This window comes from Anoplophora glabripennis, unplaced genomic scaffold (genome assembly GCF_000390285.2).
Source record: "Anoplophora glabripennis isolate ALB-LARVAE unplaced genomic scaffold, Agla_2.0 scaffold513, whole genome shotgun sequence".
NCBI lineage: Eukaryota > Metazoa > Arthropoda > Insecta > Coleoptera > Cerambycidae > Anoplophora > Anoplophora glabripennis.
Genome location: NW_019416672.1, coordinates 149,129 through 166,458, shown reverse-complemented (window position 1 = coordinate 166,458; position 17,330 = coordinate 149,129). Strand labels below are relative to the sequence as shown.

The following is a 17,330-nucleotide window of genomic DNA, read 5'->3' as shown; positions in this document are numbered from 1 at the left end:
CCAACAATACTTATAGGTATATCTGAATATTCAGATTAACAAATATTTCGCTATTTTTTTTCAAGGTCCGATTGGTCGCGCAATGTCTCTAATATGCTCGTTGATGACGTCACGTCGCACTTGTCAGTTCTGAGCGTGCCTACAAGTGTGAAGTGTGTGCTTTAATTCGATTTCTTCATGCTGAGGTGTGCAATGCAGCCGAAATTCATCGACGATTGAGTAATGTATACGATGAAACTTTCATGAGTGACAGCAAAAGTACGGCAATGGTGCAGGAACAGACGTTCATGATGCAGACGGTCAGTGAAGAAAGCGAATGTCACCCGATAATTTTGTTCAGCGAGTGGATCAGGCGATTCGAGAAAATCGTTGTCCGACCATCGCAAAATACAGCAAATGAGCGCCGCCTTAACGCTTCTCCAGCGCTACCATGATAAAACAGATTTTTTGAACAAAATTGTCACAGGAGACGAGACACAGAAACAAACATTCCCCGAGTAAACCAAAGAAATGCAAGCGAATGCTCTCCCATCAAAAAGTGTAAGGCTACTGTGTTCTGGGACCGAAAAGGAGTTCTCTTGGTGGAACTCATGAAATGTGGCACGGCCATCACTGAAGCTTCTTCAACGACTATGAAGGGCAATTCAGAACAAGGGAAGAAGAATATTGTAATCAAGCATTGTTCATGACAATGCTCGGCCGCATGCTGTAGCGTTTTCGATGGGAAGTGTTTGCTCACCCTTTACGAAGCCTGGACTTGGCTCCCTTTGATTCTCATCTATTTGCTCATATGAAACGCTGGCTAAGAGGACATTATTTTGGCTCGGACAACGAGCTGCAGACCAGTGTAGAGAATTGGCTGAAAGTACAGGCGCCTGCCTTCTATGACGGAGATATTGGAAGATGAGTTCCAAGCTAGGACAAATATCTAAGTCGGAGCCGCGACTATCTAGAGAAATAGTTGGAAAGTGTAGTTAAATGTTGCAAATAAAACATTTTTGATTTTCACTGCAATTTTAATTTCGCGACCGATCGGACCTTGAAAAAAAAGGTAACTCGTATATTGAAACATTTTACAGCTTCTGTATGAGCCACTTTAATTTCACTCTGGCTCACATTATTGTCATCTTCGTCTTCAGTATATCGCAGGGCGACTTTAATAATGTCTCGATCTGTTAAAATTTCACTGAACTTTTATGACATTTGCGATTTTTTTTTTTGGCAAAAAAGTAACTTTAATGGTTCGGGACAGATTGTTTGACAACTTTCCGCACATAATTTTTGAGTGTCTAATTCTGTGTATCTTTCTTAAAACAGTCTAACCATAACATGAAATTTGTTTATTTTCGGTAATTTTATTAAAAAGAATTGCTTTTTTATCCAACATTGCACCATAAACAAGAGCACTTTTTAGTCCTTGTAGGAGACTTTTGGATTTTCTAGCTGAGGTAAAAATTTTTTTGCTCCCAGGCCCTTATTCTGTAGTTCTCAATTTTTATCTTTGTTGTGTTTAATATCACATATTGTCGACATTGATGTACCAAACGTCTTACAATTTAGCAAGAAACATTACCGATGACTTTTTTTCAATTCAATCTAAAATAACGATTTTTTCACCTATTGACAATTTTATGACGGCGCCGATCAATAGCCATTATAAAAATATGAGTGATACTGCAGGTTATTTAATCCTAACTGTGAATCACAAAACATCAACTGGGAATGTTTATAGAAACATGATTACCATCGACATCGAAATAGAACGAAATCGTTCAGACTACAATATTCGGTGTACAGAGGAGGAGTCAGATTAGCAAGACTATACTGTAATTGCAAAATTAGTTTGATACAGTAGTCAACCGATATTCATATTGTATAAGAAATTAATTAGGGCTGCCAAATAATTTTCATATTGCGCCATCTATAAATAGGTAANTATCAAGCAAATATCCAGTAGTAATCCAGTAATGGAGTTATCCAGCAATTAAGCAACTATATTGTTAGTAGCAAGTTATCTCGCTAGCTACCTGAATCCAGCATCCGAAGCAGATTTGGTTTTGGACTGGGAGCTGTAAGATATATTGGCCACATATATCTAGAACCTAATACCTTATGTAACCCACTGTAAGTTTTTTTATATTTTTCACACGTGTAAAAATGGTCGGATCACTCTACTAAGGGGGAGTGAATGAAGCAGAGCTGTCCATCCTGTAGAACCCTAGTGGCGCCATATAAATAAACTTATTTTTTGGTCTCTGTGAACTTAATTTATTTCTTTCCTACGACAACCTGATACTAAGCCCATTCGGTGTCATCTAGCTCGTAACCCACGACCAGCCGAGGCAACCTAAACTTCTATGGCCCGTGCGAACAAAAAATTGTAAGAGACTTTTTTGTAGAGCGTTTTATTTCCTACAAGTATGTGAGGAGAGATATTTTTAACGAACAGTTGATAGAGTGAAATGAATTTTTTTTTTCTAATACTGAGGAAAAAATGGAAAACTGTAAAGCGGAGAACCTTCCTATTAAAATTAAGAGCTCAAATTTGGAGAGAATTTTCTAGAGGTGTCTAGCATCCTATTTTTCAGAGTATAAAGTAAAAAAATAGTCGATTTTTTTTACCCACCCTATTATAGCACTCTAATTATGTTACTGAATCATTGAAAAAAGCAAATATTTTTAGACATTACTGATGGTTGATTTAAAAAAAATTAGTAATGATAAGTTTGGGGACCTTAATCAAAGGAAAGTATACAACGAAAAATAAAATCTCAGGATTTAAATCACTTTAAAGGCTTGCCTCATTATCACAGCAACCACTTTCACACAGAATATAAAAACACGTTACTTATCTGCTGACACGAACATACGAAAGATGTAGTTTTTATAGTTCTTTGTGATGAACGAAACAAAATTTAATTTTAAATTTACGGTTTACGACAGATTACAGAAACCTTATCACGTGGTGTATAAGCAAAATACATGTTATATTTTACACTTAACAAATAGTGTATTAAAAATGTGTATATGGCACGAAACTGTCGTATTGCGATGAGCTCAAGTAATTAAGTTGTATATAGTTTATGAAATGTTTGCTACCCAATACTACAATTATAACTAAAACTACACATGTGGTAATCGATACAAAATTAAGAATATTGCTAAATTATTCATGCATACTATTCACTACTTTAGAACAAAATGATCACACAAATTTTACACCAATCTTACATGGAGTGTGATCGACGTTTTGGGATGTATTTTTTTCTGTCCGTTGAATCGAACCCATAGTAGGAAATACATTGAAAATGCTTCAAAAGATTTATTAATATAAAGCTTTATAAATAAGTGTGGTGTATACGTTGTCCACCAAAATAATTATCACGCCACAGGGTCTCCACTCGTCTTTTTTCGGCACCTATGCCTGCATGGAGAGTTCCTAGCCCCACAACATCCAGACCAAGCCGCTGAAGACGCTGCAGAGTTTGTGAAGTCGCTCCGTCAAGTAATGAGAGACTTAGGACCCAGTGACGGGTCAAGGCACAATAATCAAAAAATTTTTGTTTTCAAAAACCTCGCCACCACGGATCAGGTTTTTGTACGCCGAGACAGCTCGAAGCGTATCCTGCAACAGCCATACGACGGACCATATAAAGTTCTAAAGAGGAACGAGAAAACGTTTGTCGTCCACATCAACGGACGTGATACTACCGTCTCAATTGATAGACTGAAACCAGCCTACATCGCATCCGAGGAAACAATCAACCCGGGTGGTCCTCACAATATCCAGAAAGATAATGTCATCAGGAACCTCAGGACCACAAGAGCAGGCAGACATGTCCGATTCCCAGATCGACTGCAAGGCGGATTCAACTAATATGTATATAGTTTCTCGTTTCTTTTCGTTTCTACTGAGTAACGTTAGCACTAGCAGGGGGGTACGTTCCCTGGTACGCCTCTGTATACATAGAAAATATTTACGAATAAGAAATTGTATTGAAGCAGATTTGCCTATCTCAGGAGTACTTGTCGTGCCATAAATCTTAAAGAATGACAACCCTTCTAGGTAGTTGACCGTACCCTTAGGCAGGCAATCTGGACACATTCTCTAGTTGACCGGCACATCAAGTGGTTGTAACCCAGTACCTTTATTATTTCAATTTTTGTGTGTCAATCAGTTATTTAATAAAGAATTAGAGTTCTACCTGGCGTGATAATTATTTTGGTGGACAACGTATACACCACATAAGTAATAAGTATTAAGTAATAAAACACAGCAGACCACAAAGTAAATAAAATCTAGANATTGTATAAGAACTAATTAGGGCTGCCAAATAATTTTCGTATTGCGCCATCTATAAATAGGTAATTTAACTTAAGAAAACTTGGCAGCCGTTTCAAAACAAATAACTATACCGACATCTACGGTGCTGACAGTTTCCCTAACCAAACCGAACCTAACCTAACTATTAAGTTTAACGGTGCTAAAATCCTATAACTAACTATTCATAGTAAAATAAGCATATAACGAGTGTATTTTTTAACCCGAAACATTCAAATGTTTGACTAAATTTTGATCATTGATTTTTTTTAGTAAGGTGCTTACTTCTCGAGATATTTGAAAGTTTCAGGTTAATAAATAGACCCGGTACTAAAATACACGATCATTGATACTTTCTTGCTAAAGTGTCAAAAAAAATTGTTTCATCGAGATTACACTGACCTTCATTCACTGAGTTTATACGGATATCTTCTTTCTTCACATGAGTCAACATATGTAACTGAACGTTTGCCTTTCGGACCGACTTATACTCGCAATTTTTACAATGGTACGTCTTAACGCTCGAAGGATCCCGATGCAGCACCAAATGCCTCTTTATGTACTGTCTGCTCTTAGTTTTGAACGGACAGTGTGCACACATATACTTAATCTCAGAGGGCATGTGTTTATTCTGTATATGATTCTTCACACCAACTTTCTCTTTTGTTTGGAATCCGCAAATGTCGCACCGATACATCGGAATCTCTGACGGGCAAGTGTGCACCAACAGCATATGCCTCTTTATCGCCGCCTTGTTCTTAGTATTAAACTCGCACCAGTTACATTTGTACTCCTGCCGTTTTGACTGGTCTTGGTGCACGAGCGAATGTTTCTTGAGCGCATTCTTAAGTTTCGTTTCGTACAGGCAAAATTTGCATTTATATACTGTGACCTCGGATTCATTTTTGTGACGCATGGAGTGTATTTTGTCGAGATACAGCTTGTTGGTCGTCTTGAAATGACAATGCGGACACTTATACGAAGAAGTCTGGTGAACCACGACGTGCTGTTTCAGATCGCACTTCCTTCTCGTCCAGTACGAGCAGTTCGCGCAGTAGAAGAGCTTCACATCTGTCGGGTCCATGTGGATTATCATGTGGGCCCTGAGGTCGGCTTTTCTTTTGGTCTCGTGCTGGCAAACTTCGCACTTGTACATTGTCGTTTCCGAAGGGGTTCTGTGACTCATCATGTGGCTCACCAAAGCAGATTTGTATTTGGCCGAGTAGGTGCATTTTCCACACTGGAATGTCTTGGCAGGCTTACGCTCATTTGTCGGAATCGACTGATCCTCCACCGGTTCAAGCTGGATTGATGACTGAACAATTTCGGGATCATTTTCCTCAAACATTTTTCTCTAAAAATTTCTTTTCCAGAACGAAGCTATCTACAACCAAAAATTTAAATTACGTAACAGTAACAGTGCAGAAATTTAAATGGGTTGATATTGATGTTGAATAACCATACTATTATTTTCTGAGTTTGAGCAATAAGTGGATGCTGCTTTTTAAATTTGTTAATTAAATTAGTAACTATACTTGAGACCTTAGAGTATTTTTTGTCATAGTGATCTAAGTATTGTTCTAATCGACCAAAGTCGCCATCAATTTAATACAACAATTAACCAAGTGAAAATATGACGACCGTGCCATCTGTTCATATCTACGAGTACAACATAATATACTGAGTCATACCGAGTACGTGTTTTTGGGTGTGTGTATCAATTTTAAACACTTGGAAGTTATTACAAAACCCAATTTCAGGTTAGTTCATATTTACCAGCAGTGCAACACGTAAGAAGTGGCGAATATAATTGTGAAGACCAAGGTCCATCAAATGGGATTGCTGAAACTGTTTATGGTAAGTAAATGGAAAAAATGGGAGCCAATTCTAATTAACAGTCATTTTTAGGGATGAACAAATGTGAAAGATGAGGTAGAAAAACTACAGGTTAGAGAGAATATTGAGAATATATACACAATGTAGATATAGTATTCTCAAATCTATAGTTTATCAATATACACGTACAGGCAAGTTTCTTGTCTTCATGTGAATCAAAAATAGAACAAATTTATAGCACTAGGGTGGGTCAAAAAAATCGACTATTCTTTTTTACTTTATACTCTGAAAAATAGGCTGCTAGACACCTCTAGAAAATTCTCTCCAAATATGAGCTCTTAATTTTAATAGGAAGGTCCTCCGCTTTACAGGTTTCTATTTTTTCCTCTGTATTAGGAAAAAAATTCATATCTCTCTATCAACTGTTCGTTAAAAATATCTCTCCTCATATACTCGTAGGAAATTGAACGCTCTACAAAAATGGTCTCTCACAATTTTTTCGTAAACCTCACCGTTTAAAAGATATTAAAGGTTGAAGTTTGATTATTTTAAGACAAATTTCTGTTTTGCTTATGAATTTGACGATGAATATCTTTTAAACGCTTTATTTAATCGACTAATCATAAGAGACCATTTCTGTAGAGCAGTTAATTTCCTACAGAACTATGAATTGCGCATTTCATGATTTTTTGTTAACGAGTTATAAAATTCATAAGCAAAACAGAAATTTGTCTTAAAATAATAAAACTTCAACCTTTAATATCTTTTAAACGGTGAGGTTTACGAAAAAATTGTAAGAGACTTTTTTGTAGAGCGTTTTATTTCCTACAAGTATATGAGGAGAGATATTTTTAACGAACAGTTGATAGAGTGAAATGAATTTTTTTTTCTAATACTAAGGAAAAAATGGAAAATTGTAAAGCGGAGAACCTTCCTATTAAAATTAAGAGCTCAAATTTGGAGAGAATTTTCTAGAGGTGTCTAGCAACCTATTTTTCAGAGTATAAAGTAAAAAAATAGTCGATTTTTTTTACCCACCCTATTATAGCACTCTAATTATGTTACTGAATCATTGAAAAAGGCAAATATTTTTAGACAGTACTGATGGTTGATTTAAAAAAAAATAGTAATGATAAGTTTGGGGACCTTAATCAAAGGTGAAAGTATACAACGAAAAATAAAATTTCAGGATTTAAATCACTTTAAAGGCTTGCCTCATTATCACAGCAACCACTTTCACACAGAATCCAAAAACACGTTACTTATCTGCTGACACGAACATACGAAAGATGTAGTTTTTATAGTTCTTTGTGATGAACGAAACAAAATTTAATTTTAAATTTACGGTTTACGACAGATTACAGAAACCTTATCACGTGGTGTATAAGCAAAATACATGTTATATTTTACACTTAACAAATAGTGTATTAAAAATGTGTATATGGCACGAAACTGTCGTATTGCGATGAGCTCAAGTAATTAAGTTGTATATAGTTTATGAAATGTTTGCTACCCAATACTACAATTATAACTAAAACTACACATGTGGTAATCGATACAAAATTAAGAATATTGCTAAATTATTCATGCATACTATTCACTACTTTAGAACAAAATGATCACACAAATTTTACACCAATCTTACATGGAGTGTGATCGACGTTTTGGGATGTATTTTTTTCTGTCCGTTGAATCGAACCCATAGTAGGAAATACATTGAAAATGCTTCAAAAGATTTATTAATATAAAGCTTTATAAATAAGTGTGGTGTATACGTTGTCCACCAAAATAATTATCACGCCACAGGGTCTCCACTCGTCTTTTTTCGGCACCTATGCCTGCATGGAGAGTTCCTAGCCCCACAACATCCAGACCAAGCCGCTGAAGACGCTGCAGAGTTTGTGAAGTCGCTCCGTCAACTGATGAGAGACTTACGACCCAGTGACGGGTCAAGGCACAATAATCAAAAAATTTTTGTTTTCAAAAACCTCGCCACCACGGATCAGGTTTTTGTACGCCGAGACAGCTCGAAGCGTATCCTGCAACAGCCATACGACGGACCATATAAAGTTCTAAAGAGGAACGAGAAAACGTTTGTCGTCCACATCAACGGACGTGATACTACCGTCTCAATTGATAGACTGAAACCAGCCTACATCGCATCCGAGGAAACAATCAACCCGGGTGGTCCTCACAATATCCAGAAAGATAATGTCATCAGGAACCTCAGGACCACAAGAGCAGGCAGACATGTCCGATTCCCAGATCGACTGCAAGGCGGATTCAACTAATATGTATATAGTTTCTCTTGTTTCTTTTCGTTTCTACTGAGTAACGTTAGCACTAGCAGGGGGGTACGTTCCCTGGTACGCCTCTGTATACATAGAAAATATTTACGAATAAGAAATTGTATTGAAGCAGATTTGCCTATCTCAGGAGTACTTGTCGTGCCATAAATCTTAAAGAATGACAACCCTTCTAGGTAGTTGACCGTACCCTTAGGCAGGCAATCTGGACACATTCTCTAGTTGACCGGCACATCAAGTGGTTGTAACCCAGTACCTTTATTATTTAAATTTTTGTGTCAATCAGTTATTTAATAAAGAATTAGAGTTCTACCTGACGTGATAATTATTTTGGTGGACAACGTATACACCACATAAGTAATAAGTATTAAGTAATAAAACACAGCAGACCACAAACTAAATCAAATCCAGAGAATGGTCTGTTTGTGTATAACGGGGGCTATGTCATCAACCTCTACAGTTGCACTAGAAGCCTTGCTACATCTATGTTGGAACCAATTCTTGGGATGGTATCCGACAAGATTGTTTCAAAGTTTCACTTTCACAAGCCATTTGCGACTCGAATAGAGAATCAAATGAGAGGAAAAGTTTGACACGCTGGAAAGATGGAGCCTGATATGATTTACTCACGACTCCAAAATAGACAGAGAGACGGGTGCAGGAATATATGGACTCAGACCCAGCTGATTTGAGGAGGTTTCCTACTATATTGCAAACATAAATTTTCGAGATAATTCATCAGAGATTAACACTGAAAATGTCTGAAAATAGTGATACCTTTCGATTGTTGTATTAGAAAAGTTACAAAACCATCTGAAAGTCATTGTAATTGAGGCCGACAAATCATAATAAGTTCCAAAACCGGGTAATAACCACGATAACTTGCATTCAATTTCGGATAAATTCCATCAGTCCAATCAGATATTGAGAAATAATACGGGATAAATACAATCACTTTATGTGAAAATATAATCATCGTGTCATTACCAGAATCGGCTAAATACGTAGACGTTTGTTGAGCAGCTGTTAACGAAATCACGAGATCAATCAAAGTCCTAGATACAGGAGAGCCAAACTATTGCTCAGATGTAAATAATGCTAATAGCATTTTTAAACAGAAGAAACAGATTTCTTACATGTATCCACAACTCATTCTGCTGAATAAATTACAAATTAATCTTAAAAAACTAAAAAACGTTGATAATAATAACTGGTAAAGCATTTTGAAGAGAACTGGAAAAAAGTGAAGAATTGGATTTGAAATATTACAAATCTGTCTTAGAACAAGCTAAAGAAAGTGTAGATGAAGAAAATGACAGAGCCAGTAGAAGATGAAGAAAATGAATTGGGACAGTTTTTGTAATGACGAAAATGTTAATGATACTCATGTTTCTTATAAAGTCCATTTGTTACTTATTTCAATTAAATATTACTTATTATTTATTAAAGCAAGTCCACAGAATAAAGTGTTTATTTTATATAGTATAGAATCGTTTCCAAAACTAACTAAATCTACAACTTACTTTCAAAACCGATTAAACCAAACAATTTTTACAAAAATCTCCTCTACATTTTTCAATGAGGTAAAAAATGACAATGGATTTAGCCGCTTTTGGAAATAGACGACTCATATATTCTCTGACAGTTAAGTAGCAATTAACGCTTTAGGCACACACAAGATATAAGTTCAAAATTTATGATGACTGAACTGGCTACCACTAATACTAATACTATTAGGTTGGGTTGGGTGCCAGAACACAAAAGCGTTGACGGAATGAGAAAGCCGATGAATTTGCTAGGAAGGGATCCGAAACGGAGATCATTGGTCTGAAGCTCTTCTGTGGCACATTTACCAGTGTGGTCAGGGAACTTCTGAACAAATGGACTGAGTCAGAACACAGAAAATACTGATTAAGTCTTTGCGATAGCCGTCTATTGGAAAAGTTGTAGAACAGACTTGTTTGTAGAGTGCGCAAGTAAGATCAGAAAAACCTATTCATGTTGATTCGAAGGAATTAGAGCAATTTTTAGGTATTTTTGTATGGATGGCCAATATAAGGCAACATTCAATCTGCAGGTATTGGAGACCTGAGACTAGGATCATATTGCAAACATAATGTCTCTACATAAGTTTGAAGAGGTCAAACGATTTCCGCACTTTTCTTCACTTCTCGATCAAATAAAGATGGCTTGTCTAAAACTACCTTTTGAAGAACACCTATCCTGTGACGAGCAAATTATTCCGTTTAAAGTGAGAACTGCTCTAAAGACGAAAAATCCAAAGAAACCCCATAAGTGGGGGTATAAATTGTATGTGTTATCTGGGGTTAGTGGTTTTACTTCAAATTTTTTAGTTTTGCAGTAGTAACAATGATACATCTCCGATGCCCAGCAAACCCAATCTAGGAGCAGCCAGTAATATCTTTGTTCTGTTTTGTAGACCAGTCACTAGACACATCAATCATAAAATTATATTATTATATTATGATAACTACTCCTCTTCGCTTTCCGTACTGAGCTATTTAGACAAAATGGGCATAAGAACTGTTGCAACTGTCAGGTCAAACTGCCTGAAGGAACTGAAAACCGTAATTGAAAAGCAAATGGTGTATCTACACATTGCATTGTGTACAGTAGTTTGATAACAGAATAGTTTCTCTGATATCCACATTTGCTTGAACAGAGCCACTTACAAAGGTTAGCAGATTCTTCAAATCAGAAAATACCAGGAGAGCAATTGATTGTCCAGACATTGTCACCATTTATGATATGCACATGGGAGGGGTAGACCTACAGAATTCTCTTCTTGAATTGTACCCTCTAAAAATCAAAAGCAGAAAATGGTACATGCGAATTTTTTGCCATATAATAGACCTTGTCATCATTAATGCATGGTTGTTAATACGAAGAATCAACAAGCAACTAAATAAAACTGAAAAAATGTCCGTTACAATTCAAAACTGTATTAGCTCGAGATTTATGTTGGGCGGGAAAAACTATGGACAAAAACGGGGACGTCCCAGTACATCTACCCCCACGCATTCACCTACTCCGGTACAAAAAAGAAAATGTTTGTATCCTCGCCCAACCAATAACATAAGATCGGACAATATGGGTCACTGACCTTCTACTGAAAATAGAGAGCGGTACATAAACCCTAACTGCAAGGGAAAATAATGGATAGGTGGTACCTTCTGTTCCAACAAACATTGTAGTCAACCTACCAAGATATTTACTAAATTCAAGACGATAACTATTATACTAGTCTTGATCTTACCAATGTTTTACTGGACAACAAGACTCATTATATTGATACACCAAGAACTAACCTACGTTGAGATCTAAAAAAATTATTTGGACAAGAAAACGAAAAAGGTCTTTTCCAAATCTAAAGGCAATAATGAAATGTAACAAACGTGAGCCTTATTTTTGTTTAGATTGCTTTAACACACATTCAAACCTCTTATTTATAATTTGAAATATAATAAACGGAATTGTGGTGTTTTTTCTAATTATAATAGTAATATTAAAACTCGCTGTGATATGCGAGGCTTGTATGCCACAGCAGTCGTACGTTGTAGCAAAAGCCGACCCAATTGAGACATTTGGCAAAATAAATAGTATATGGTCTATAATTGGGTTGGCCAAAACTCTATTTTACAACTTTTGTATATTGGCAAGCCATCCATACTTATACTCAAAAGAAATATTTTACGAATGCTAGATATTAGAGAAAGTATTTGTTTTNTGTTACTGAATCATTGAAAAAGGCAAATATTTTTAGACAGTACTGATGGTTGATTTAAAAAAAAATAGTAATGATAAGTTTGGGGACCTTAATCAAAGGTGAAAGTATACAACGAAAAATAAAATTTCAGGATTTAAATCACTTTAAAGGCTTGCCTCATTATCACAGCAACCACTTTCACACAGAATCCAAAAACACGTTACTTATCTGCTGACACGAACATACGAAAGATGTAGTTTTTATAGTTCTTTGTGATGAACGAAACAAAATTTAATTTTAAATTTACGGTTTACGACAGATTACAGAAACCTTATCACGTGGTGTATAAGCAAAATACATGTTATATTTTACACTTAACAAATAGTGTATTAAAAATGTGTATATGGCACGAAACTGTCGTATTGCGATGAGCTCAAGTAATTAAGTTGTATATAGTTTATGAAATGTTTGCTACCCAATACTACAATTATAACTAAAACTACACATGTGGTAATCGATACAAAATTAAGAATATTGCTAAATTATTCATGCATACTATTCACTACTTTAGAACAAAATGATCACACAAATTTTACACCAATCTTACATGGAGTGTGATCGACGTTTTGGGATGTATTTTTTTCTGTCCGTTGAATCGAACCCATAGTAGGAAATACATTGAAAATGCTTCAAAAGATTTATTAATATAAAGCTTTATAAATAAGTGTGGTGTATACGTTGTCCACCAAAATAATTATCACGCCACAGGGTCTCCACTCGTCTTTTTTCGGCACCTATGCCTGCATGGAGAGTTCCTAGCCCCACAACATCCAGACCAAGCCGCTGAAGACGCTGCAGAGTTTGTGAAGTCGCTCCGTCAACTGATGAGAGACTTACGACCCAGTGACGGGTCAAGGCACAATAATCAAAAAATTTTTGTTTTCAAAAACCTCGCCACCACGGATCAGGTTTTTGTACGCCGAGACAGCTCGAAGCGTATCCTGCAACAGCCATACGACGGACCATATAAAGTTCTAAAGAGGAACGAGAAAACGTTTGTCGTCCACATCAACGGACGTGATACTACCGTCTCAATTGATAGACTGAAACCAGCCTACATCGCATCCGAGGAAACAATCAACCCGGGTGGTCCTCACAATATCCAGAAAGATAATGTCATCAGGAACCTCAGGACCACAAGAGCAGGCAGACATGTCCGATTCCCAGATAGACTGCAAGGCGGTTTCAACTAATATGTATATAGTTTCTCTTGTTTCTTTTCGTTTCTACTAAGTAACGTTAGCACTAGCAGGGGGGTACGTTCCCTGGTACGCCTCTGTGTACATAGAAAATATTTACGAATAAGAAATAGTATTGAAGCAGATTTGCCTGTCTCAGAAGTACTTGTCGTGTCATAATCTTAAAGAATGACGCCCTTCTAGGTAGTTGACCGTACCCTTAGGCAGGCAATCTGGACACATTCTCTAGTTGACCGGCACATCAAGTGGCTGTAACCCAGTACCTTTATTATTTAAATTTTTGTGTCAATCAGTTATTTAATAAAGAATTAGAGTTCTACCTAACGTGATAATTATTTTGGTGGACAACGTATACACCACATAAGTAATAAGTATTAAGTAATAAAACACAGCAGACCACAAAGTAAATAAAATCTAGAGACCGGCCTATTTTACAACTTTTGTATATTGGCAAGCCATCCATACTTATACTCAAAAGAAATATTTTACGAATGCTAGATATTAGAGAAAGTATTTGTTTTAAACAAAATTAAAATTTTAATATCTGCACGTAATTTTCTTCCCGATCTTGATTATCTAGAATGTACCTTCTAATTTCGGCAAAGGCTGTAGGGACTGAGCAAGGTGCAAAAAAAATTGTACTAGTAACTTCTGTTTATTTAACTATTATTTTATATTAAAATAAGTTCGTTTCTTAAGTATTGTTAAAGTTATTTATTTTTATTTTTTATATAATAATTATAATTATATGACTATAAGATACATACCTGTAACCATAATTGCAATGTATAATAATAAAAGTTTAATCATGAATATTAAAGCAATGAAGTACAGAACATCTATAAACTATAAAAATATATAAAACAATACAATATTATATTTTTTAAGCAAAATCTTACGAAATTTACTTCCAGTCTATACTGCACAGAAATACTAAAAAAGCATAAATATTTTATATTTAATTATAAGTCATTGTCTTCGTTTATTTTATGATTTAAAATTAAGACATATGACTATACCTATCCATTATTATAATGTACGTAGTAAGTGAATTTTGATTTAATAAACTGGTTTTTCTTTTATTCTGTGAAATTTGCTGAAAAAGAGATTAACTGTTTTTTATCAATGTGAACTTAGAGAAATTCACGCAAAACTAAATATAAGAATGATTGATCTTATTTATGTACTATTCAAAACTTACCATTTTTACAAGTTCATACGTTCACTTTACAGTATTTAGCATTATATCTCTTTTCACAGCTACAGTAAATATAAAAATCAGTAGGGAAACTCAAATTTGTGTGTGCATTTTCATAATCACCATATTCTCCAGGTATTATAAATAAATTACTTACTAAAATATTTTTGCTATTACCTTACGAAAAGTAGTAACTTTATACATGTTGCAGTGTGTTATGTTTTATTGGCATATTTTTTCGATAAACTGAAAATTTACAAACCATCTACATTGTGATCCACATTTTTGATGCTGAAAGCAAAGTTAAAGATTAAAAACACAATAAAATTAAATTGCTCCCATTGCTCAGAAAAATAAAGCTTATTAGGCAAATTCCTAACTTAAACTAATTAACAGTTAAGTTTAAATAAAGTTGACATCATGGATAAACTGGAACTAGAATCATGAAATTACATTTACAATACAGATTTATAAAAAAAATTTAGTATAATCGACGCTTAATAAGACACAAGGATTGAATTTTGATAATTATATAAACTGCTCATTTAACATTCATATTGTTCGCAATAATTGTTAACTGTTATGAAGTAATTTTGTGCTTGTTCATATACAATTCAAACTAGTTAAATTACTCCAGGAATTCAAATGGAATTTAAAAAATTTTGCAATTAAATTAAAAACTATTAAATGTATTTTATCTTTCTTATTTTGTCTTACAATAAATTAATTTCGCAATCACATTAGTCTATCAACCAATTGTGTAACTAATTACGACTACGAAACAATTTTCATATTGCGCCATCTTTGAGTAACACTAGTAACCTCCTTAGAAAACATGGTAGTCATTTCAAGGCCACCAAAACCAAAAATCAACAATCAACATCTAATAGTTGACAGTGAGTTCCCCTACTAACTATTAAGTTTACTGGTGCTAAAGTCCTACTACCCATAATAAAATGAAATAAACAATATTATCGCTGGAACTTTGTCGTTATAGTGTCAAAAAAAAAAACAAAATTTATTTCTCCAAGACTGACCCACCAACTTCATCCAGTGGGCTGTACAGATTATTTTCTGTTGTTTATCTTTTTTCTCTTCCTGTGAGTAAACATATGTGATTGAAGGTTTCTCTTGTGGATCGATTTATAGTCGCATTTCTCACAATGATACATTTTAACTCTCGAAGGATCCTGATGCAGTTTCAAATGTTTCTGTATATAATTCCTGTGCTTAGCCTTAAATGGACAGTGGGCGCACATATACTTCACCTCCGCAGGCATGTGCTTGAACCTTATATGATTCTTAACCCCCGCTTTCGTTTTCGATTGGAATTCGCACATATCGCATCGATACATCTCAATCTCCGACGGGCACGTGTGCACCAACAGCATATGACTCTTTAAAGCCATCTTGCCCGTAGTGGTTAAATCACACCAGTTGCACTTGTACTTCTGTCGCGTGGACTGGTCCTGGTGAGTAATCACGTGCCTATTCAAAAATTGCTTGAATCTCGTTTCGTACAGGCAATGTTTGCATTTATATACTGTAACCTCGGACTCGTCTTTGTGATATAAGGAATGTACTTTGTCGAGATAATGTTTCTGGTGCGTCCTGAAAGGACAGTGCGGGCACTTGTACGAAGAAGTCTGGTGAACCACGACGTGATGTTTGAGATCGCACTTCCTTCTCGTCCAGTACGAGCAGTTCGCGCAGTAGAAGAGCTTCACATCTGTCGGGTCCATGTGGATTATCATGTGGGCCCTGAGGTCGGCTTTTCTTTTCGTCTCGTGCTGGCAAACTTCACACTTGTACATTGTCGTCTCGGAAGGGGCTCTATGGCTCATCATGTGGCTCACCAAAGCAGATTTGTATTTGGCCGAGTAGGTGCATTTTGCACACTGGAATGTTTTGCCCGACTTGGATTTATTATCTCGTTTTGATTGATTGCCCTTCGGTCCAGGCTGCATATCTACGGGTTCCTGAACAATTTTTGCATCATTTGGCTCCATAATTTTTCTCTAGGAATCTATTTTTCAGAATGAAGTTATCTACAACCAGAAATGTCTAATTACGTCCAAGTTAGCTTAGAGTTTAAGCCGGTTGATATTCGTGTTCCAGAACCATTGTTACTTTGTTAGTTTGGACCATAAGCGGATACTGATTTTTAAATTTGTTAATCAAGTTAGTAAATGTATTTGAAATACTTAGAAGCAAACCATAATTACAGCATTTTTGACAGAACGATCTAAGGTGTTTAGTTCGCTTCTATTTAGTGTAAATATTACTTAACCCAGATATTACTACAGTCCCTTTAAAAGGCCAGTAAACAGAGCTACAGAATTTCCGGTGCAGCTTCTGTTCACTAGATGTAACTGATCAATACTATTCAGATTTATGATAGTTGTAAAAACACTTTAAAAGCATCAATTTTCAAAACCGCTGGTATTTTTTTTATGTTAATCGATATTTTTTTTAGTGTCTAATTAGCGGCTGTACTATAGATAAGTGAAGGTAAGTAACCGCATATTACATTAAAATTTCTGTTTGACAAATGTGTTTATTGTCATTAGTGATACTTATTTTAAGGTTATGATGTATCACCATGACCTTAGAAATGTTTATATGTTATCTGTGATACTATTTATATTACTGTCTTTTTAAAAAGAAGATCAACACGGGTATC

General features: G+C 35.4%; 3 protein-coding genes across 3 annotated transcripts; 1 reads left to right on the top strand and 2 right to left on the bottom strand.

Annotated features, from left to right (window-relative positions):
* Positions 1-4,664: 4,664 nt before the first annotated feature.
* LOC108910032 (RE1-silencing transcription factor-like) lies at positions 4,665-5,669 on the bottom strand. Its single transcript, XM_018714525.1, has one exon. The coding sequence runs from the start codon at positions 5,667-5,669 to the stop codon at positions 4,665-4,667; it is 1,005 nt and encodes a 334-aa protein (XP_018570041.1).
* Positions 5,670-10,648: 4,979 nt separating this feature from the next.
* LOC108910031 lies at positions 10,649-13,443 on the top strand. Its single transcript, XM_018714524.1, has 3 exons — positions 10,649-10,714; positions 10,818-10,878; positions 12,959-13,443. Exons 1-3 carry the CDS (start codon positions 10,649-10,651, stop codon positions 13,441-13,443), a joined length of 612 nt encoding a protein of 203 aa, XP_018570040.1.
* A 2,271-nt stretch (positions 13,444-15,714) lies between these two features.
* Positions 15,715-16,656, bottom strand: LOC108910030 (zinc finger Y-chromosomal protein). Its single transcript, XM_018714523.1, has one exon. It carries the CDS (start codon positions 16,654-16,656, stop codon positions 15,715-15,717), a length of 942 nt encoding a protein of 313 aa, XP_018570039.1.
* Positions 16,657-17,330: the final 674 nt, after the last annotated feature.

What these genes read in the sequence shown, in the direction of transcription:
- LOC108910031 (XM_018714524.1), top strand. Translation starts at nt 10,649, where the DNA reads ATGGCTTGTCTAAAACTACCTTTTGAAGAACACCTATCCTGTGACGAG. An exon ending in AGCAAATTATTCCGTTTAAA is followed by an intron (nt 10,715 to 10,817) that starts GTGAGAACTGCT and finishes CAAATTTTTTAG; the next exon opens with TTTTGCAGTAGTAACAATGA. An exon ending in ACCCAATCTAGGAGCAGCCA is followed by an intron (nt 10,879 to 12,958) that starts GTAATATCTTTG and finishes ATCACGCCACAG; the next exon opens with GGTCTCCACTCGTCTTTTTT.
- LOC108910030 (XM_018714523.1), bottom strand. Translation starts at nt 16,656, where the DNA reads ATGGAGCCAAATGATGCAAAAATTGTTCAGGAACCCGTAGATATGCAG.
- LOC108910032 (XM_018714525.1), bottom strand. Translation starts at nt 5,669, where the DNA reads ATGTTTGAGGAAAATGATCCCGAAATTGTTCAGTCATCAATCCAGCTT.